Source organism: Marmota flaviventris, chromosome 1, assembly GCF_047511675.1.
Source record: "Marmota flaviventris isolate mMarFla1 chromosome 1, mMarFla1.hap1, whole genome shotgun sequence".
Taxonomy (NCBI): Eukaryota; Metazoa; Chordata; class Mammalia; order Rodentia; family Sciuridae; genus Marmota; species Marmota flaviventris.
This window is the reverse complement of record NC_092498.1, coordinates 57,512,802-57,536,047: the sequence shown is the minus strand read 5'-3', so window position 1 is coordinate 57,536,047 and position 23,246 is coordinate 57,512,802. Positions and strand designations below refer to the sequence as shown.

The following is a 23,246-nucleotide window of genomic DNA, read 5'->3' as shown; positions in this document are numbered from 1 at the left end:
GCTCACTTCTGCTATCAGGAGCCATGTTTACCTTTGCCTGGGAATACTGACGTGGGGGAAGTCTGGATGCAAATTCAGGCACTGTGCCTGCATGAAAGGCTGAGTTCTGTCCCAAAGTAGCTCATCATAGAATACCCCAACAGAAGGGTGTAGCCTGCCCTGTGGACCTCTCAATTCCCAAAACTAAGAAAAAAGTAATGGTAAAAATTTATCCTACTTCCTGGTTATAAATATATTATTCTAAGTTAAATAAAATTGTTAAAAACTCATCTATATCCTACCAACTTGCAATCTGATCTCACAGAATTCTTTCTTTGATGAAATGTCTCATATTTGCTAAAAATAATCCCTTGATACCCTATATACTACCCTATTGCTTCCTGGCTTGATACATGCAGGAGCAGCCTGATCAGGTTTCTTGAGGGAAAATAAAAATGTTACTGCCCCATTAATTAACAAAAAGGGTAGGAAGACAGCCAGAGAAATCAGGAAATAGGCAACTCTTGTACTCCATTTTCCCTGTCCTCTGTCCAATCCCAAGTCCACACATAATCCAGGACAAGTTCAAAAAAGGATAAAGCAGGTATAGTCCAACTGTGGGTCAGTTGCTAGGAGGCACCAGGCCCTAGTGTTCAAATGTATGGGGATGACAGTAGAACTCAAAGGTGTGAATTAATCCAGGATATGTATCCCCAAGAATTCAGAAAGAAAGCAGAGGTTCAGTATGAATAAATTTAGGAACAGGAGGACCAGATTCCTTTTTGGTCAGTCCATTGCAGGAACTGACAGAATAATTCAGATCAAGAACAAAAAGGAATCCAATTGGCAATCTGGCTGTCCTAGAGAGAGAGCTATAGATACTATGCCCCAATAGTTTCTGACAGCAGCTTTTTTTTTTTTTTTTTAAATAAAATTAACATAAAAATTCACCATTTTAACTATTATAAAGTATACATTTCAGTGGTTTTTAGTATATTCACAATTTGTGCAAGACTCTTCTAATTCTAAAAACTTTCATGGACATTTTTTTTTTTTTTTTTGGTACCGGAAGTCTAACCCTGGGGTAATTTACCATCCCCAGCCCCTTTTAAATTTTAAGACAGGGTCTCACTGAGTTGCTTACAGCCTCACCGTGGCTGAAGCTGGCTTGAACTTGTGATCCTCCTGCCTCAACCTCCTGAGCCACTAAGATTACAAGTGTGTGCCATCACACCAGCTTCCATGGATTTATGAACAAAAAACTTCACACCTAGTTAGCAGTCACTCCCATCCCTCCGTTTCCTCTCCCTGCAGCTCCTGATAACCATTAATCCATTTTCTGTCTATAGATTCCCCTACTTGGGATATTTCATATAAATGAATCATTATGTGGCCTTTTGTGCCTGACTTCTTAGTGCAAGGTTTTTAAGATTTATATTGTAGCAAAATATATCAGTACTTCATTCCTGTTTATGGCTGAATAATATTATTTATTTTTGAACATACAATAGACATCTACTTCTGAATCCCCCAGCAGAGCAAAATACCATAGTTATACTCAATTTTTGATGGTCACATTGCTGAGAAAATATGGGTGGAGCTGACAATGTCTTCATTATACTGCTCACTGTTTTAATTCTGATGATCTTAGATAAAGTTCTTTGATTATAAATTTCCTGCAATTTAAATGACTAGAGAGTATGACAATCTCACTTTTATATAGTAGGAGCCAACTTAACTGACAAGTTGCACAAAAACATTTCTTAACAAAGCCAGGGAAGTATTGGCCCAAGTACTGGCAGGCACAGGCAGGAAAAGAAACAAATCATTCTGAATAGTGCTGTTCCTGTTGGAGATCCTGTTGAAATTACTAGGCGGCTTTAGAGATACATGAAGCTGAAAAGAAATGTTGCTTATCCTCAGAACTGATCAATTCAGCAAAAATTAAAATCCTTGTGTGGCAGAGTGGATTTATCCTGTTCACTAGTTCTCACGGGAAAGGCCAATCTGCCTGGCCCCACAGATCCATTAAGCAAACTAAGGGTGTAGCCTGTATCCGTGAGATAAGTGTTATGTGCTTTCAAAAGGCCAAAATTTAAGTGTCTTGATATGTTTTTTTATGAAATCAACAGGAAAATGATAAAGGCAGCACAATTCTTTGAGGGCAGAGCAGTATCCTGATCAGGTATGACACCTGCTGGCTGACCAAAATGAGAAGTATCTTCAGTCTTAAAAAAATCAAGTACTTCACATCAAAAAATGCAGAATAAAATAATGAGATGCCATTTTTTAACTCTCAAATCAACAAGAGACTCCCCACCCCCCATTATAATACTGTGCTGGGAGGCATTAGAATAAAGGTGGTAAATTGGTGCCATCTTTCTTCAGGGCAATTAGGCTTGCCTACCAAAAACCATTAACAAGGTTAGGGTGTGGCTCAGTGGTAGAGCGCTTGTCAAGTACATGTGAGGCACTGGATCCCATCCTCAGCTCCACATTAAACAAACAAACAAATAAATAAAATAAAGGTTAAAAAAACTTATTACTAGCTCATATTCCCTTTTAGTCAATAATGCAATTGCTAATTTATCATTAAGTTGGCTCCTACTATATAAAAGTGAGATTGTCATACTCTCTAGTCATTTATCATAAATGCATGCCAAGAATTAGCTACAAATATATGTCATGGAATTGCTTATTTTATGAAGAGAAGATGTAAATCCCATAAAATAAACTTGAGAACTCAGAAAAGTGATGCTAGGATTTTTGCAGTAGAAATCCTGACAAGTAATCTTTACTTACTTAAGAACAGCAATTTCTTGAACCGTTATAGCCCTTTTATCTTTGGTTCCCATATAAGAGAAGATGTTTGGCTTCACTCTGGTAAAACAGAAACACAACAATCCAAAGTCACATATCTTAAGAAATCATATTTCTCATAATTAAGTTTCAAAATAAGTACATTTAAAATAAACAGAGGAAGAGTAAAATAGGGAGAAACTTCTTACAGTGCTTGATTTACAACACTGTGGTTATTAGTAACTGATACTGTTCAAAGACTTGGCTAGACAGTAAAAAAAAAAAAAAAGCAAACAGTGCACTTCCATTGATCATAAACAATTCACCAGATTACATAAAACTGTTACCATGTTTAAATTTAGGTAAATTTTCACAGCACACAGATTTGTTGTGGTGCCTACAGCCATTCTATTAAAAACAAAGCAAAACCAAAAAAGCTTTGGCACTTGTCCCAACCTTAAAGACCATAATCTCTGCACACGTTCTCTGAGAAAACGTGACTGGTTTCTCAGGTTCTCCATCTAGTCAAGTTTCCAGGAATTGAGAGCTCCCCATTTGGTAAAGCCAATCCCTGCAACACATCAAACTACGGTTTAAGGGTGAAAGTCAATTTTCATTTCCATCTTATGAATCGATAACTCTCAATATGTGAATTATTTACTTTCAGAATTATCTTCTTGAATTATTGGCACAGGGCTTAAAAAATTAATTTACCTGTTGCCTAAGAAAACTGGTAGGTACATTTACTGTCTACTGATCTATGCTCCTGTTCTTTTTCCATTAGCAAGGAATGAAAACAAAACAAAACAAAACAAAAAACACATTACTAATGCTCTGATTTTGTAGAGGAACAAGAACAAAATACCAACCTTAAATATTTGGATAGTACATTAATAGCATCCATGGTGTCTTTGTTTTCCTTATACAGAACAAAGTGGCAGTAACTTCCCCTAGATTTTGGCCAAGAATGTTTTCTTGGATCTTAAAAATAAAAAAGTGAATGTTATATATACCATAGTAAAAGTTAAATTAAAAGCTAAAATGTAGGTTGTGTAAAAAATGACTAGGATCAACAAGCAACCTTTATAAGGCACAGACATGGACGAGGCCCACAGTTCCTATCAGCACCTGTCTGACAGGGGGCCCAACTGGCTCCACAACACATGCAGTCCAAAGGGAAACAGCAGCTACAATGGAATCTACAACCCTCTTCTAAGAGTGAGGATCAGGTGTTCAAACATATGGTAGCAGGGATGGAAGTTAAGTTTATGACAAATTATCTAAGTAACATGAATAGATTTTCCAAAGGTCTTTCCATTACAAAAGTTTATGTCTACAAATGGTCTAAAAGATCACCCTGACAAAAGAGAACAGCTATCATTCAAGACCTGTCACTCCTGGGAAAAGGAAACTCTTTTTTTTGTTGTTGTTTTTAGTACTGGGGATTGATCTCGGGAGCACTTAACCTCTAAGCCATATACTCAGCTCTTTTTTGTATTTTATTTAGAGACAGGGTCTCACTGATTGCTTATTGTTAATATATGCCATATATATTGCTAAATTGCTGAGGCTGGCTTTTGAACTCATGATTCTCCTGTCTCAGCCTCCCAAGCAGCTAGGATTACCGGTGTGCACCACCACACCTGGCAGGAAACTCTTAAAAATTAAGCCTTAGGTGCTAACTTCTGAGCTAGTGTTACTTCAATTGTTTAACTTTTGGAGACTGATAAATACCGCATGACCTAGGAGAACCTCATTTTTAAGATTGTTCTTTTAATTGAATATTTCAATTATATTGTAATCTAGAAATATATATTTAAAAATTTAGATTTAAGCTGTTTAAAGAGTGTTTTAAATAATTGTTACTTTGGGAAAAACACAAGCCACAGCTGCACTTTGCAGACACTGTACAATATTCATGAGTCTTGTGTGACAGAGCTGCAGTTATTTGAAAAACATATCTAGTTCATTTGACTTCTGTAATTCCAAGAAAGAAAAACTGAAATAATATTCTGCACAATCAACTAAAAAGAATCCTTTTCTTTTAAGGAATGGTCCTTTGTCTTTATTCCCCAATTTTTTCACATGAACTCATGGAATCCTTTATCTGCAGAGGCTTATGATGTTCCTCATACTGAGGTTAACTGCATAACTGGCTTTATCAAAGCAAAAAACGCTGCTTGATAACAAGTTAGTGATTTTAGCTACAATTAAAAAAGCCATAAACCAATGTAAAGAATCAATAAACCATTTCAGAAAACTGTCATGGTAGGTATGCCTAGAAAATTTAACTTTCCTCCTGGATAAGTAAGTCTTTTCTGTCCTGTACAGAAAAGTATTACAACTATCTCTTGATGTGAAGTGGTCACAATTTCCTCAGAAACTTTTGAGTAGGAATATCATTTGGTTTTCCTTCTGGTTAGTTCACTATCAGTTAAGCAAGGTGATAGCACTTGCAACAAAACCATTGGCATTTCATTTAATCTACATTGAAACACCAACTGCTCTTACCTGCTGCAGTTCTGACCTCTGTCCAAATGCACAGCATAAAGAGCACAAGAGAGCAATGTTTAATTTATAATAATCCTAAAGTAATTTAGAGGTGAACATGCAAATGATCGCATGGTAAGTTTATACTGAGGACTCCTACAGCACCTGATAGTTATGTGATGGGTCAACAGCCATTCAGACATTAACAATGGGATGGGATGGAGGCAAACAGGGAAAAAGTAGAAAACTCACCTACTACAGCCTCCCTGTCTCGAACTTTTCACAATGGGCATGTTGGTTCATCCTCAAAAGTGCACTATCTATACCCGTGGAAATTAGCAAAAGGTTCAAGACTGGGTATCAAATGCTTCTCCCATTTAGAGCTTTGTTTTCTTAAATATGGGAAGACATGCCCAATGCAATAGTTAGTTATTGTTTTGCTTTGTTCTTTTTTTTTAATAAGCTGCAGTACACTATAAAGATTTTTTAAATTTGAAAATGTTTAATGATTAGTACAGAAAATATCTAAATTCTCCAGTTTACAGATTAAAAGAGATTTAAGAGATGATTTGGGAGACTTATCCATTGAGTGAAGTTTTTTTTTTGGGGGGGGGGGAGTGGGAGTGGGGACTGGTGATTGAACCCAGGGGTGTTTAACTACTGAGCCACATCCCCATACCTTTTTTATAGTTCATTTAGAGACAGCATCTCGCTGAGTTGCTTAGGGCTTCGCTAAGTTGCTGAGGCTGGCTTTGAACTCATGATCCTCTTGCTTCAGCCTACAGAGCTACTGGGATTACAGGCATGCACCACGGCACCCCTACCTGAGTGAAGTATTCTGAGTTTGTTTTTATCATTACTTGAAGAAGCTGTGTACAATAAGAGACATTTTTGAGATACTCAGGGAAAAATTAAGCATGCACTGGGTATTAGATATTAAGAAATTATTTTGATTTTCCTGGATATGATAATAGTTTGGGTTTTAGCCCTTACTAATAAACACACACTTAAGTATTTATGAGTGGAATGACAAGTTATGTAGAATTTGCTTTAAAGTGCTCCAATAAGGAAAAAAAGAAAAAAAAGAGGGATAGATGAAACAAAAACAAGAGAATGTTAACTATCTCTTTTTATTTTATTTTTACTTATTTATTTATTGGCACATTATAATTATACATAATAGTGGATTTTGTTAGAATGTGGATAATCTTGAAGATGGTTGACGGGAACATATAGTTTCCATACACTACTTCCTCTATGTGTGCCTATGTTTGAGAATGCACATTCAATAAAAATTTTAAAAACAAGTATAAGAAAGTTGATAAAGTGTAGCTACATTTTTCTTGAAATACTAGCCTTTAAGTATATTCACAATTAAGTATAATGGTAAAAAATAAATTACACCTACAAGATGAAAAACTAAACGCTATTACCCCTTAATGGAAACCATGACAACTAAATATGAGTATGAATTTGACTCAGAAGCATGTATCCCCTACTAGTAAATCCAAGCACTGAGCATGCATAAAATTATCTCCTCTGACAATAAGAAACATATTTTTTTTCAAAGTGCACTCAATATGCAAAATAGTAAAACACTTCCATTGATTAACTAGGAATATTTTGAATAACAGAAATTGATGAGTTCCAACTTATTTTGGACAATTTGTTTGACTTTATAAAACTCTAACCCCTTAGAATGCTAAGTACATATACTTAGCTTTATAATTTAAATAAATTTAAGGTAACTTTCAAACATTTTTTTAGATACTCCAATTTATAATGCAAAGAATTCTTAGGCTGGGTAATATACATCTTATTTCCAGAAGGTTACTTCTACCTTCTGAGGGTCTGCCATGGCAGCCCCAGACTAGCAGAAATAGAAACAAGAAAAAGGGGAAACCATGTTCAGAAAGATTCATGTATTGAGCACAGATGTCCCCATGGATAAAGAAGAAAAAAAATGTAGCTTGAGAAAGATGATAGGATGGGGTAGCATGCAGAATATTCTTTCCTTCTTATTCAAGTCCATTCTTACCACTGCACCCTGAATACCAACCTTGCTGCTTCTTCAGAGATCCTACTATATCCATTATTTCATTATACTCTTCCCTGAATTTTTGCCCTCCCTTTCCACTGTCTCTTCTCTTCAGTACTTAAATATACTCAGGACTCTTCCATTTTAAGCATGTTCTCTTCCTTTTCCTTTCTCTTTATAGCTTGTTTGAAAAGCCAGTCTGTATAGACTAGACTGTATATACTGCCTTCCATCTCAATCTGCTGTGTAAACTGGTTTCCAACTTCATCCATCATTCCATTAAACCGCTTTGGTAAAAAGACACCAGTGACTTCCATGTTACTAAAGTTACAGATTTGTTTCACAGTTCCCACCTTGTGAGATCTATATGTGCCATTTCACACTGTTAACCATTCTTATTATTGGTATTCCTACTCCTATGGATTGTGTAATACCATTCTCTCCCAGAGAGCCTCTCTGTACCTTCCAGGCTCTTCCTCTTAAGACTGTGGATTGCTAGGTCCAACGATCAATCCTTCCTGAGAACCATTTATTTTTAGAAAGTATAAAAAAAAATGGTGTATAAATATATCAGAGCAGAATGTCTTTCTTAATCCTAAGTCTTTTAAAAACAAGTTCTTAGAAACATTTGCAATGTATACTATCTCAAAATGTAAATTAAATGTACTTATTTATGAATGTTATAAGTTATATGGTATTTTCAGAAAATAAATGTTTTGGTAGATAAAGAAATGTACCCTATTGGGCAACCTTAACACACAAACACAAAAAAATGCCTGAATTTAAATAGTTCATTATTTTTGGTGTTTGGGAACCGAGATTTAGAAGGTACCACTTCTATGTTTTAGGAAGCACCATTATAGTTGAGAAAAGTTTAGGTTAAGAATATTGCAAATTAGATAATGCATAACCCATCAATAATAATTTGTATCAGGGCTTGGTAGTAAATGAGCTTTAAATCATAATAAATTGCAAAGTTTTTTTAAATTGCAAAGCTTTTTTTTTTTTTTTTTTAAAGCTAATACAGTCAAATACAAGGCAAGAAAGCCTAGGAGGACAAGCTGTCATTGGTACTGGGTTCTATTTGCAGGGCCATGAACAATAGTTTCTGGATACCAGCTCTCCCTCCATTCTGAATGGCATTTACCTTAGGCTACTCTATCAGCTTGTGAATGGGAAAGCTGGACATGGAAAAGGTGAATACAGCCGCCCAAGTAACTGTCTGGACAAGAGAACAGCCTTCTGTGGGGTAGTGGGAGATCAGCACTCAGAAGATAGAAATTTAGTCCATCTGTTTCTTTTCTTTCTTTGAGATAGGCTGGCCTTGAACTTGAGGGCCTCCTGCCATAGCCTCCCAAGAAGCTGGGATTACAGATATGTGCCACCATACTCAACTCATGCTTCTTTTTAAGGTGAGAAACTCATATTTTACTAATAATGTATATATAAAGGAAGATGGAAATGGGTGATTCATGTCCTACAGTTTAGCATTTCAGCTAGAAAACCTAAAGAAAATTTTGTATTACAAAAATGAAAGATGTTTTTGGTATAAACACAGAAATTCTGATTTAGAAAGAACCTGAGAGATGTAACACAAGTTACTTAGAGGGAGAGAAACTGTAATGGCCACCTTGGCTTGCAAACTCCTTCCTCTTCTCACAAAATCTAGCATCCCTTATGAAATAAAGATCATTTCTAAGAAGCAATCAGTCAAAAATATGTTTTGCCTTTTCCAATCTGCTTCCTCATGACCACAACAAGCAGAACAAGACCTTGTGTTTCCTCTCAGCTCACAGAGGTAGTGGCTGCCTACCTAAGACCCATTTCCCTAACAGCCTCCTGAACTGCATTCCTTGAAAGAATTAGACCAATGTCCTACGGCACTGTTGTATGTAGTAAGTCACCTTCTCCCTTCTTTTTTTTTTTTTAATATTTATTTTTTAGTTGTAGGTAGACACAATATCTTTATTTTATTTTTATGTGGTGCTGAGGATCGAACCCAGTGCCTCATGCATGCTAGGCAAGCGCTCTACCATTTGAGCCACATCCCCAACCCCATACCTTCTCCCTTCTATTTCTAGAATAGTTACTAGCTATACATCACCCTTGGGAGAATTGAAAAAAAAAAAAAAAATCACTGAAGCTATTTCCTATGGAGCTTATTCTCTTGAGCACCCCTGGCTACTAAGGTACTATTTCTTACAATACCCAGACATTAAAGAAACATATGGTAACGAAGCCATTAGTTTGCAGACTAGAATATAATAAACAACTCTTGCTACAAGCAGTTCTAGAACACATGGTCTTATTTTTTTTTTATATCAACTCAGAGTGGCCTCTGATCATTACTTTCTCTTCCCTAATTCCTCGATGTTTCTCATTTCTCTACATGATTTTCTTAGGCTTAGTTGACCTTATCTGCTGCCTTTTTTTCCTTTTTTTATAACATTTCATTTCACTAGAACCATGGTTATACACAATTAAGGCTTCATATATTCATAGTAATCTGTTTTAAGTTAAACTAAGAAAATATTGACAGATCCCTAATGGGTTGATTTTTATACAGTCTTGGGAGTTTTGTTCTAATAAATCTACCTTGAAATAACTGACCACTAATAGGGAATATCACTGGTAGGAGAGAAGGGTGAGGAAATAACTTTTTGATATTGTTATTTTCATTAAAATTTTATCCACTGAGTTGATAGGAAAAAGAAAAAACATTACCTAATTTTTCTTAAGGTTAATGCAAACAGAAAAATTTCTTGGCTATAGGAGATAGATTAGGACATGAATATCAAAGTAACTCACTAACAACAGACCCATTTCAAATAAACAATACACAATGGAAGATAGGCTCAGGTGAAGGGGTCATCTTTCCAAATATCCCATACTTTTTATGTGTGAGTGAAGAAGATAATCTTAATTGGAAAGCAGAAGCATAAAATATGCCCTAGAATAGGTGATGAGCATTTCTGTTCATCTGAAATCTTTTTTTCCTCTATTAAGAATACAGAATGAGCAACAGCCCTTCCATTTACTTCTTTAAATTGCTATTCAGCCCACTCTGCTCTTTGGGGAACATACCAAATTTCTAACAATCTCTTGGGCACCACTATAATTTCCACCAATTTTTACTAACTTATTAGGCCAAATGCCCTCTACTTGAGAGGCTGCAGGCTGCTCTGGCATTTGAAGTAACAATATTCACCCTCTCTTAAAGGTGTGACATGATCAGTATCCTTCTCTGAACAACAGCAAAACAGCCCTTGGACACGAATAAATAAGGTAAGCAAAGAGTAGGGTCTAGAAAGTGGTTCACTCACACACTTACTTGCCAAAGCCTTCTTTCCAGCTGCGTGGTAGGCTACAATATATTTCCTCCCTTCTCTATCCTCTGTTTTTGTCTCTAATCCTGGAAACAGAGACTTAATAGCTTGATGGATGATTGTTCTTTTTTCTTTGGTGTCCTCAATAACCTATTAAAAACACAGAGTAACACTACTCCTTTAACAAACATTAAATAAGGAAATAATACAATGAATTAGTTAAAAACACGGCTCATTAACTATGCAAAATAAGAAAAGGGCCTAAGTACAATTTCAGAAATATTTTAGAGCTCCACAATATGGCAAATCATAAGGGCCTGCTGATCACATGTGTCCATCTGCCAGGCACTATCCCAAGCTCTTTACATTCATTGTCTTATTTAATCCCATAATCTCACTATCACACCATCATTACATCTATTTCAAGATAAGGAAAATGAGGCTGAGACCTATTGTGGAATGTGTCCAAAGCTGTATAGTTGGGAGGGCAGAGAGCTGATGTGAAATTAGGCTACTAGACTCTGGAGCCACTGACCATAGATGCTTCCTATAAGTGTCGTTGCTAGACAAATGTTTTAGGGCCCACAAGTAAATTTGTAGGCAAGTCAGGCCTTTTTGTCCCTTGGACAGTCTAGTCTACAGCTGCCTCATGTTGAATGTTATTCTATGTTCAATTATTTTATAGTGAGGTTCTAGTACATTGGTTCACAATAAAGAAAATTCTTTATATAAACAAAATGTAAATTTATTGGTTACACAACATTTCAGTTTTTGAGGGCATCTCACACTAAGAAACACATTTTAATTTTACTTAATAGCAAAAATGGGTGTACAGGCCATATTGAAAAAAAAAAAAGACTTCACCAAAAAATGCCAACATTTTTCTTTGTACTGAATACAAAGATATTTTCTATTTTATTTATTTCCATTAAAAAATGCTGATTGTATTCAAACTAAAAAGTTTCTTCTCAGCAAAAATCAATCTGTGAGGTGAATAGAGAGCCTACATCTTGGGAGCAAATCTTTATCCCTCACACATCAGATTGAGTACTAATCTTTAGGGTATATAAAGAATTCAAAAAGCTAAGCACCAAAAAAACAAATAACCCAATCAATAAATGGGCCAAGGACCTGAACAGACACTTCTCAGAAGATGACATACAATCAATCAACAAACATATGAAAATGTTCATTATTATTAGCAATTAGAGAAATGCAAAATCAAAACCACTCTAAGATTTCATCTCACTCCAGTCAGAATGGCAACTATTATGAAGACAAACAATAAGTGTTGGTGAGGATGTGGGGAAAAAGGAACACTCATACAGTGCTGGTAGGACTGCAAATTGATGCAGCCAATATGGAAAGCAGTATGGAGATTTCTTGGAAAATTGGGAATGGAACCACCATTTGACCCAGCTATCTCTCTCCTCAGTCTATATCCAAAGGACTTAAAAACAGCATACTACAGAGACACAGCCACATCAATGTTTATAGCAGCACAATTCACAATAGTTAAACTGTGGAACCAACCTAGATGCCCTTCAATAGATGGATTAAAAAAAGTGGCATATATACACAATGGAATATTACTCACCAATAAAAGAGAATAAAATCATGCCATTTACAGATAAATGGATGGAGTTAGAGAAGATAACGCTAAGTGAAGTTAAGCCAATCTCAAAAAACCAAATGCCGAATGTTTTCTCTGATATAAGGAGGCTGATTCATAATGGGGTAGGGAGGGGAGCATGGGAGGAATAGACAAACTCTGAATAGGGCAGAGGGATGGGAGGGAAGGGAGGGGGCATGGGTTAGAAATGATGGTGGAATGTGAAGGACATTATTATCCAAAGTACATGTATGAAGACATGAATTGGTGTGAATATACTTTGTATACAACCAGAGATATGAAAAAATTGTGCTCCATATGTGTAATAAGAATTGTAATGCATTTCACTGTCATATATAAATTTAAAAAATTAATTAAAAAAATGGTGATTGTAAAGCAGGGCTTAGTGGAGCACGCCTATAATCCTAATGGCTCAGGAGGCTGAGACAAGAGGATCATGAGTTCAAAACCAGCCTCAGCAACAGTGAAGCACTAAAGCAACTCAGTGAGACCCTGTCTCTAAATAAAATACAAAATAGGGCTGGGGATGTGGCTTAGTGGTATATAGCCCTTGAGTTCAATCCCTGGTATCCCCCCACAAAAAAATGTTGATCGCGAGACATACTAACTTGATTTCATGACCAGCTGATCATCTACAATCTATAAGACAAAAAGACTACAACTGCTACTGACTAAACTTGACAATGCTTTACAAAAAACAAACTGGTTGGGCTCAGTAGCGCATGCCTGTAATTTCAGCTACTTGAGAGGTCGAAGCAGAAAGATTGTGAATTCAAGACCGGTGTGGGCAACTTAGCATGATGAAAATAAAAGATAAAATGTCTCAAATAAAAAAAGTGCTCGGAACATGGTTCTGTGGTAGAATGGTTGCCTAGTGTGCATGAGGGCCTGGGTTCAATCTCTAGTACTGCAAACAACAACAGTCTAATTATAGATCAATGAGTTTTCATATCAATAAGTGAGTCTAGATCTGAAACTCTAATAGCAATGAGTTGGAATCATAGTTTGTGTTTGTGAATTCATTTTTAGACCTCAAAAATTCAGTCTTTCCTCTTCATTTTAGTTGGATTTTTTAAAATACATTTTTTGTAGTCGTAGATGGACAGAATGCCTTTATTTTATTTGTTTATTTTTATGTGGTTCTGAGGATTGGACTTAGTGCCCTACGCATGCTAGGCAAGTGCTCTGCCACTGAGCTACAGCCCCAGCCTGGATTTTTTTTTTTTTTGTACTGGGAGCTGAACCCAGGGTGCTTTCACACTGAGCTACATCCCCAGCCCTCCACCTCCCCCGTTTTTTTTTTTTTTTTGGTGCTGGGTATTGAACTCAGGGGCACTCAACCAATGAGCCACATCCTCAGCACTACTTTGTATTTTATTTAGAAACAGGGTCTCACTGAGTTGTTTAGCGCCTCGCTTTTGCTGAGGCTGGCTTTGAACTTGCAATCCTCCTGCCTCAGCCCCCCAAGCAGCGGGGATTACAAGCATGCGCTATGGCACCTGGTTTTCAGTTTCATTTTAGAGATGAGAAAACTTGCCTAAAATTTATGCCCTTTAAAAGTTAAAATTTAGCAGACTGCAAAAACATAGTTTTTTAAATGAGAATTAATTTTGTCATATGTGCAGAAAAATGAGTATTATGAAGCTGATACACCACTGTATTATACAAGTAAGGTAAACGTGGAATATCCTCCTGGATTGTTCTTAAAACCTATTCTAGGGCTGGGGATGCCACTCAACATAGAGTGCTAGCAAATACGAGGCCCAGAAACATAAAAACTAAAAACCTGTTCCTAGGAATTCTACGTGGGATTGCCAAGGATGTTGTCTATGGGTAAATTCAGTAATTGGAGATCCCGAAGTTGTAATATCACATACTCTTCGGAATTTTGGTGGGGAGGGACAGGAAAGGTGAGTGTTGGAATCAGACTATGACATGTGAAAAGTTGCAGTAAACTCTTACTAATTGGAAGTGATGGGAGGGGGAATTTCAAACACCCCAAAATCCAGCAGGTCAATAAAGGGAAAAAAGAAAGGACAGCATCTCTATAATTTTAAAAATATTGATTATATAATGAAATAATATTTTGAATATAATAGGGTAAATTAAATATACCCTTACAGTAAAAACTTCACTTTTTCTTACTTTAAAAAAAGATGTGGCAACTTGGAAAATTTTAAATTAAAAATATAGGGACTGGGATTATAGCTTAATGGTAGAGCACGTGTGAGGCTTTGATCTCCAGTACCACAAAACAACAAAACAAACCAAAAAACTGGCATCATGATTCCACTGGATAGCACTAACTTAGGAGAATAAAATTTCCATAAGAAAAAAATGCTTTTAAAATGGCATTTACTGGGCTGGGAATGTGGCTCAGTGGTAGAGCGCTCACCTCGTATGTGCGAGACCCTGGAATCGATGCTCAGCACCACATAAAAAAAATAAATGAGTGAAATAGAGGTATTGTGTCCAACTAAAAATAAATAAAATAAAATAAAATGGCATTTACTATTCTATTTAGTAGCTGAACTTTCTTTTTCTCAAACAGCAGAAGCAGACACGGGCTGAAGAAAGTGTGCCCTTACCTCCTTCACCCAGTTACTCCCTCCCCATTTGGAGACCAAGAAGCTGCTGAAGCTAGAGCCACCACGGGGGTGGGTGAGAAGCCCTGTTGCAGCAATATAGCTGTCATTTTCTGGTTCTAAGTAATAGATTTCTTTGTTAATTTGTGTTCATTTTTTTTTTTTAACAAAAAGATAACTTTTTTTTTTTGCTATAGTTTATAGCATAATTTAACCCTGAAAAACTATTTATTAGTATAAATGCCCTTTTACATGAAACAGGGCAAGGTCACTCATTTTTAAACATTGTATTGTTTTTCAATTGATGCTTATTAATATCTACCGCAAATATTGAAGCAACCAAAAACCCTTATAACCTTTGCAAGTGTTTCTGTACTACTTACCTCAATGGCAACACTGGTTTCCTTATTTTTAAAAAGCTGGAGCTCTTCCAGTTGCTGCTTTTCTTCAGCTGTCAAAACTGTAAATACATCTTCTGAAGGATCCTATAAAAGAACCACAGAATTCACAATGAATCATAACAGAATTCAAAGACACAATATCTACGATCTCTAGCAAATTCTATTTTAGTATAGAAGGTGACTGTTGCTAGAGAGCTACATCTACCTCCTCATCCACCGGAACAGACAAGTCATCCAAATGGCTGATCTGTCCATCTTTTCCGATTTCATGAACAACAAAGTCGGAGTATCTGATAAAAGATAACACAAATTTTCAAAGATTTAACATTTTAGTTCTTACAATTTTAGAATAAATTTTATAAACAGCAAGTCTTACTATTGTGTAAAAGGGTTTAAAAAAAAAAATTCAGGGGCTGGAGTTGTGGCTTAGTGGTAGAGTGCAGCCTAGCATGTGAGGCACTAGATTCAATCCGCGGCACCACATGAAAATGAACAAATAAAATAATGATATTGTGTCTACCTACAACTACAAAACAAAAACAAAAAACAAAACTTTAGTGTAAAGTTATAGGAAGTTTTGAAATTTGGGGGATTTTTTTTTTTTTCTGTAGTCTGGGAATTAAACTCAAGGGGGGCTTTGCCCCTGAGTTATACCCCCAATCTTTTTAAATTTTGAGACACAGTCTCAATAAATTGCCTGGGCTAGCCTCAAACTTGTGATCCTCCTGCTTCAGCATTGAGATGCTGGGATACTGAATGTTAAATCACATGGTGCCTTAGGTTTTATCAGAAGCTTCTAGAATATTCTTCCAGAGCAAAATACTGAGAAACATATAAACAAAAGCTTATTAATGTTAACCTGTGATTTTACAGACAGATCATACTTAACCGAATCATAAAATAAAATGAATGGTTAATTAAATCAGAAGTCAGTAAGTCACCTGGGCAGTGGCACATGCCTCTAAGGCTGAGGCAGGAGGATTTCGAATTCCAAGCTTGCCTCAGCAACTTAGCATATCCCTAAGTAACTCAGCGAGACCCTGTCTCTAAAATACAAAAAAAGGGGCGGGGATGTGGCTCAGTGGTTAAGCACCCCTGGGTTCAACCCAGGACCCTTACCCCAAAAAATAAAAGTCAATAAGTTTACTGGTAAGCCACCCAACATTATCTCTTATGTTAAATATCTTACATCTCTTATTTATGATCCTCTCAACAACTCCATGGAATCATGATCTGTTTTTTGGAGGATAATGAGGTTAGAGGAGTTAAGTATCTATTAAATGGCTGAAGTAGATTCACAACCAGATCCATCTGCTTCCAAAGACTGCTTTCTTTCTTTCTTTTTTTGTTATATTTATTTTTTAGCTTTAGGTGGACACAATATCTTTATTTTATTTTTATGTGGTGCTGAGGATCGAACCTAGTGCCTCACGCATGCCAGGCGAGCGCACTACTACTTGAGCCATATCACCAGCCCCAAGACTGCCTTCTTTCTACGCAGATGTGGTATATTCAGGTGAAAGTGTTTTAAGATTATAAATCAAATTCAAGGGAAAACATGAAATCTTTTAAAACAATTTAACAAAGTGAACAGCATCTATCCACTGATTTAAAAGTGCATATCACTGGGGGAATTACTTATCTTTATTCCAAGAATTCTGGGAAGGATCTTCCTTTGATAAGAATACACCAAGATTTCTATTTAAATATTAATATTTTAAATATTAGAAAATTCAAGACTATTTACTCATTTAGGAAGCTCTCCTTCATTCTATTCTTTTTTTGACCATAAGCATAAATAATCTTTGGGGTCAGAAAGCTAAGTGGAAGATCATATATATTATTCACTTCTTTCTAAAGAAATAAATTAAAAATAACTATACATAAACTAACCATACCTTTCTTTTAAAATTCCCGAGAATCCTTGATGAGAACTTACAAACTTGGTGATGCCTACATCAAGTTCAGTAAGTCCATGTTTCATCATGTCTGCAAAACTCTCTGCTTCCTCTTCCTCCTCCCCCTCCTCTGAAAGGCCATCTTCCTCCTCTTCTTCCTCTTCCTCCAACTGATCATCAGAAGTCATTTTGCCTCTCTTGGCACTTACAGGTTCTGGTGGCCCAGGCACATTTTCTCTATTGGGTAAGCAGTCATTCTGCAGCCCATCTTGTCTTTTGGTCAGACAGCATTCAGAGACCTTCTGTTTTTTTGTCTCTTCAGCTGGGGCCGCACTGTCATCATCTTCCATAGCAAGGCACCCACGTTTCAGAGACATGCCAGTCATTTCTGTCATTTCCATCTTTAAGGCTCCAAGAAAACATTTAAGAGAACCTTTCAGGAAGGAGAAAAGAGTAGAAAGAGTAGAAATTAACAATCACCTATAGTTATTTCAGCATACAGGCAGTCAACTTTGTTCACAAGATCTAAAAACTCATTTATTAAAATAATTTTTCTTGATGTTGGCATATATTTTTGGAGAAATAGAAAACAAACACATTACTTCTATGCAGAGTCTGACTGTGTGCATCAAAAACCTTAAAAATATATATGTGATCCAGAAAAAAAAAATATTTTTTTTTTTTGGCAGTACTGGGAATTGAATGCAGGGCCTCACGCATGCCAGGCAAACATTCAATCACTGTGCTACAGTCCCACCTTTTTTATTTTTTACTTTGACACAGTTTTCTAGGCTAGTTTTGCTCCCTGCCTCAGCCTCCCAAGTAACAAGGATCAAGTGTATACCACAATGCCTGAACTAAAATAGTTCTTTGCAAAATTTATCTTTTTTAAATATATTGTTTTAGTTATTGATGACCTTTTTAAAAAAATATTTATTTGTTAATAGACCTTTATTTTTGTTATTTATTTGTATGTGGTGCTGGGAATTGAACTCAGTGCCTCACACATACTTAGGCAAACACTCTATTGCTGAGCTATAACCTCAACCCCTGAAGGATTTATCTTAAAATAATTAAGAAAGGCGGCTGGGGTTGTGGCTCAGTGGTAGAGCGCTCGCCTCGCACGTATGAGACCCTGGGTTCGATCCTCAGCACCACATAAAAATAAATAAACAAAGATATTGTGCCCATGTATAACTTAAAAAATATTTAAAAAAAAAAAAAATTAAGAAAGTGCTTAAAGTTTTAGCCATACAAATTCTCATTTCAGTGCTTTTATATTAACAAAAAATGAAGAACAGTGAAGCCTGGGTACATAAATTAAACAATAAGTTAACAACTGACTAGAAACTGGGGAAGGTGATTACTCCTGGGACAGAATCTAGTTAGATGGGGACAATAGTGTGAAACTTGCTGCTTTTACTGAATACCACTGTGGCATTTTATTTCAATTGTTTCAAACACATGTATTATCCTTTCAAAAACTGATGAAATAGTGTATTTAATACAGTATAAAAATGCATATATTGATGAAAGCCTATTCATGCCATACCACATTTAATAATAAGGGAAATGGGCTATAGTTGTATAAATGGGTAAAGAGTTTTATTTTACAAGATAAAAAGAGTTCTAGATATCAATCGGAAAATAATGTGAACATATTAACACTATTGAACTGTACACTTAAGAATGGTAAAGGTGTGGGAGTCAGCAGGGTGGTGCATGCCTGTAATCTCAGCAGCTCGGGAGGCTGAGACAGGAGGATCACGAGTTCAAAGTCAGTCTCAGCAAATGTGAGACGCTAAGCAATTCAGTGAGACCCTGTCTAATAAAATACAAAATTGGGCTGGGGATGTGGCTCAGTGGTTGAGTGCCCCTGAGTTCAATCCCTAGTACCTCCCCCCAAAAAAGTATATAGCATCAATGATTATAAATCATTTAATATCTGTTTTGCTAAATTCAATTATGGTCCTAGAAACTGAGAACATATTTTCTAGAACAGTTGTGCAAACTTCTGGATTAGAAGAACTCAAATGAATGTCATTTTCATAAGCAGAAACTATTATAAATGAAAAAAAAACTAAAATGGGATAAATTTTTAAATTAGGGGGGAATCAAGGAGGAGAGAGGTGATCTTGTGAACATGGAAGAGACCCAAAAGAATTCAACCAGAAATACTGAACTCTGATTCTACCAAGGTAAGAGGCCTAAGGAAATCAATCAGTTGCACTCAGGAAAAATCCCAAGATTTTCAACCTTGCAGATGTAAAGTGATTGACTTAAAAAACAAAGAGGGGGGCTTTATAATATTCCCCCCCTTAGGGGTTAAATCCTGGTTCTATGGCAACCTCTCTACACTGAGCTATATCCCCAGTCCTTTTTATTTTTTATTTTGGAATAAGTTCTTATCAAGTTGCCCAGGCTGGTCTTGAAGTTCTAATCCTGTCTCTCAGACCCACAAGTAGCAGGGATTACAGGGGTATACCACCATAATAATATCTTAAACTCTTAATAAAATCTCTACAGAAGACTGATACTACAACCAGGAAGATGCTGATCCACTGATACTTTCCCATGAACTTAAAGTTTTACACATTTTTTTTTTTCCAGAAAATTCTAAAATGGGGACTGGGAGTATGGCTTAGCGGTAGAGGCGGTGAGGCCCAGGGTTCGATCCTCAGCGCCACATGAAAATAAAGGCATTGTGTTGTGTCCAACTACAATTAAAAAATAAATATTAAAAAAAAGAGAAAATTCTAAAATGTTTCTCTTTGTACTGTAAATGAGCCAAATGAGAATGTAAGTATTGCAATTTTGTGGGTACAGTGGTACATAACTATAATACCAGCAGTTTGGGGGGCTGAAGCAGAGGATCACAAGTTTGAGGCCAGCTTCAGCAACTTAGCAAAGCCCCAAGCAATTTAGTAAGACCCTGTCTTTAAATAAAAAATAAAAATGGCTTGGGATGTTGCTTAGTGGTAAAGTGCCTCTGGGTTCAATCTCCAGTAACCCCCTCCCCCCAAATATAAGTATTATAATTTTACCAGTATTTTAATTTAAAAAATCCATCCAAATATTAGATTCACCAATTAAATTTTCAACATCTTCTACATCAAAAATCAAGTTCAGGGCTGGGATTGTGGCTCGGTGGTAGAGTGCTCTACTAGCACCTGCAGGGCCCTGGGTTCGATCCTCAGCACCACATAAAAAAATAAATAAAGGTATTGTGTCCAACTACAACTAAAAAATAAATATTTGAAAAAAAAATCAAGTTCAGCATTTTCCAATTTTTAATACAACACTGACAAAAGTACCTTAACATTATTTCTTCCAAAGTGAACACCTGAAAAAGAGTTATACAAGTCTGAATCCTATTTCAAAATCCTCACAACTTCCATTTTTTAAATGCACCTATCCTCTAGCCCCTGCAAATTGTCTTTCTAGATTTTACAAGGAGGAACACTTTAAGACAGTGCATATACTACATCTTAATATGCAAAATTGTTAAGTCTACCAAAAGTATTTATTCTACTGATAATTTATTGAGTACATTCTAATGTATAGGATGTACTATGGTAGGCACTTGAGAAAAACAAAAAAATTTCCTGCCCTTGCCTTTGAGGACATTAAATTATAAAATAAAAATTAATCTCAGAACAAACAAGCCACAGGGCTGGGGTTGTAGCTCAGTGGTAGAGCACTTGCCTAGCATGTGTGAAGTACTGGGTTCGATTCTCAGCACTGCATATAAATAAATAATAAAGATCAATCAACAACTAAAAAAATTTTTTTAAAAAGAACAAACAAGTCACAAATTTAAAAAAAAAAAAAGCAGAGCATAGGGACTGAGACTAAAAGGGGTGGTCTTTGGTGAAGTCTAAGAGGGTAAACTTTGGGTAAAGGACTTGAAAGAAAAAGTAGACATGAAAAGATTTTTGTGAGGGTTTTAGGCAGCTGAGTCAATATCTGTTAAGGACCTGGGGCAGGAGCAAACTTAGGTACAGGAAATACAAGCAGGACTGTTAGTTCTTTCCTCCTTGGGGGAAAAGCTGAGTTTCATTAATACCATATAGTCCCATCATTTAAAAAAAGATGTGTTCAGGCTTGATTGGTTGCAGTGGTCAGTAACATCAGACACTTGGGAGGCTGAGGCAGGAGGATGGCACATTTAAAGCCCCCCTGGGTAACTTAGGGAGATCTTGTCTCAAAATAAAATTTAAAAACAGGACTAGGAATGTATGTAGCTCAATGGTAGAGTACAAGGCTCTGGGGTTCAATCCCCAGAAATGGAAAAATGTTTAAAAAGCCAATCTCAAAAAACCAAGGGCCACATGTTTTCTTTGATATGCGGATGGTATTTCATAATGGAAGGAACTAGGGAAGAATAGTTACTTTAAATTAAGAAGAGGGGAGTGAAGAAAGGGGAGAGAGTGTGGGAGTAGGAAGGATAATAGAATGAATCAGACATTATTACCCTATGTACATATATAACTATATGACCGGTGGGATTCTACAATCATGTACAACCAGAAGAATGAGAAATTATACTCCATTTATATATGATGTATCAAAGTGTATTCTACTGTCATGTATAACTAATTACAACAAATAAAAAAGTTTGTTTAAAAAGACTTGTTCAAAAATTAATTAATTCAGGGGCTGGGATTATGGCTCAGTGGTAGAGAGCTCACCTAGCAAGTGTGAGGCACTGGGTTCGGTCCTCAGCACCACATAAAGAAAAATAAATAAGGGTATAGTGTCCATCTACAACTGAAAGAATTCTTTTTAAAAATTAACTAATTCAGGGCTGGGGTTGTAGCTCAGTGGTAGAGTACTCGCCTAGCATGCATGAGGCACTGGGTTCGATTCTCAGCACCACATAAATGTAAAATAAAGATATTGTGTCCACCTAAAACTAAAAAATAAATATTTTTAAAAAATTAACTAATTCAGACGTTTGACTATTTTCTAATGACTGAACATGAATGACCACCTATCCCTTTTCTATACTGGTGTTCAGTGTGATTTTTTGAGAGATCCCTCAATAGTCAAGACACTCCCCCCTCCGGCCTCCCCGCAGTGGGGCATACTATTTCACACACGAATACAGAGGATCTCAGTAACCCTGTGTTTTCGGAATGGAAAAAAAAAAGTGGCCAGATATTTGAAAAACTAAGCTCCCTCCAGCCCTTCTTTTTGGCAATGACGATGTATTTTTGAACCCCTCAGTGCAGGACTGGCGGTAAGGACTCTGGGCTGAGTTTCAGTCTGCATGACAGCACTTCCCTCCACTCACTGAACAAACGCTGAGCAGGGGACTGGAGAAAACACTCCTAACCCGACCCTGCTCGGGAAATGCAGACAGATCGAGTAATCCCCGAATGCCTGCCCGGCATTTAGTGGGCTTAAAACCACGCTGAGGTGTGAATACAAGGACGAAAGCACGTGGGCTGGACCTGTAGAAGCTTGGCCAGGCGATGTGAGGAGCTGTGCCGGCTTTCGCGAAAAGGCAGGTTTTCCCATCGGAGGAAGAACAGTTTTGGGAGTGTTCTGGGAAAGGCAAAGAAAGGGGAGGAGTGGGAAGAGGACCCTCAGGCGAACTGAGCCACGGCGGGAGGAAGGAGAGCGCGCGCGGCGCCCAGACAACTGGCGGGGCCGCTGGGAGCAAGAGGCCGGCGGTCGGGAGCAGCGCCCGTGGGCCGGAGCGCAGAACCCGCTGGGCTCCAGCCGCGCTCCCGCGAGCTCGCCCTTTAATGCAGGCGCTGCGAGCTGAGAACACGGCGGGCCGCCTTCTCAGCCCGCACTGCCTCTCCAGGCGAGGTCGCGGTGCCGGGCCGAGGGCTGGCCGCTGAGCCCAGGCGGGAAGGCCGCGCACTTACCCGGAGCCTGGGAGCGCGGGCGCGGAGAGGGCCGAGAGAAGACGAGGCCGGCGCTCCTCTTCTGGCGCAGGAGGGCGGCGGCTGCGAGGGTCACTTGGAGAAGGCGGTGGCAAGGGCAGATCAGCATGTGCAGCGAGGTCCGCGCCGGGTAGGAGGCGCGCGGGAGGATTCGCAGGAGGCCGGGCTCGCACACCCGCAGCGCAGCGTCGCTCCGCGGC

At 37.4% G+C, this 23,246-nt stretch overlaps 1 protein-coding gene across 2 annotated transcripts in view; it reads right to left on the bottom strand.

The window, feature by feature from the left end:
* Pus7 (pseudouridine synthase 7) overlaps positions 1-23,246 on the bottom strand; it is a 49,481-nt gene extending 26,235 nt beyond the window's left edge. For both annotated transcript variants that reach the window (XM_027926399.2, XM_071613187.1), the window contains exons 1-7: positions 23,029-23,246; positions 17,150-17,582; positions 15,457-15,541; positions 15,234-15,335; positions 10,638-10,782; positions 3,648-3,759; positions 2,782-2,859 (exon numbers count right to left, since the gene is read on the bottom strand). In XM_027926399.2, the coding sequence (XP_027782200.1) occupies positions 2,782-2,859; positions 3,648-3,759; positions 10,638-10,782; positions 15,234-15,335; positions 15,457-15,541; positions 17,150-17,582; positions 23,029-23,155 (1,082 nt within the window). In that variant the 5' untranslated portion in view covers positions 23,156-23,246. The remainder of the gene's footprint in view (positions 1-2,781; positions 2,860-3,647; positions 3,760-10,637; positions 10,783-15,233; positions 15,336-15,456; positions 15,542-17,149; positions 17,583-23,028) is intronic.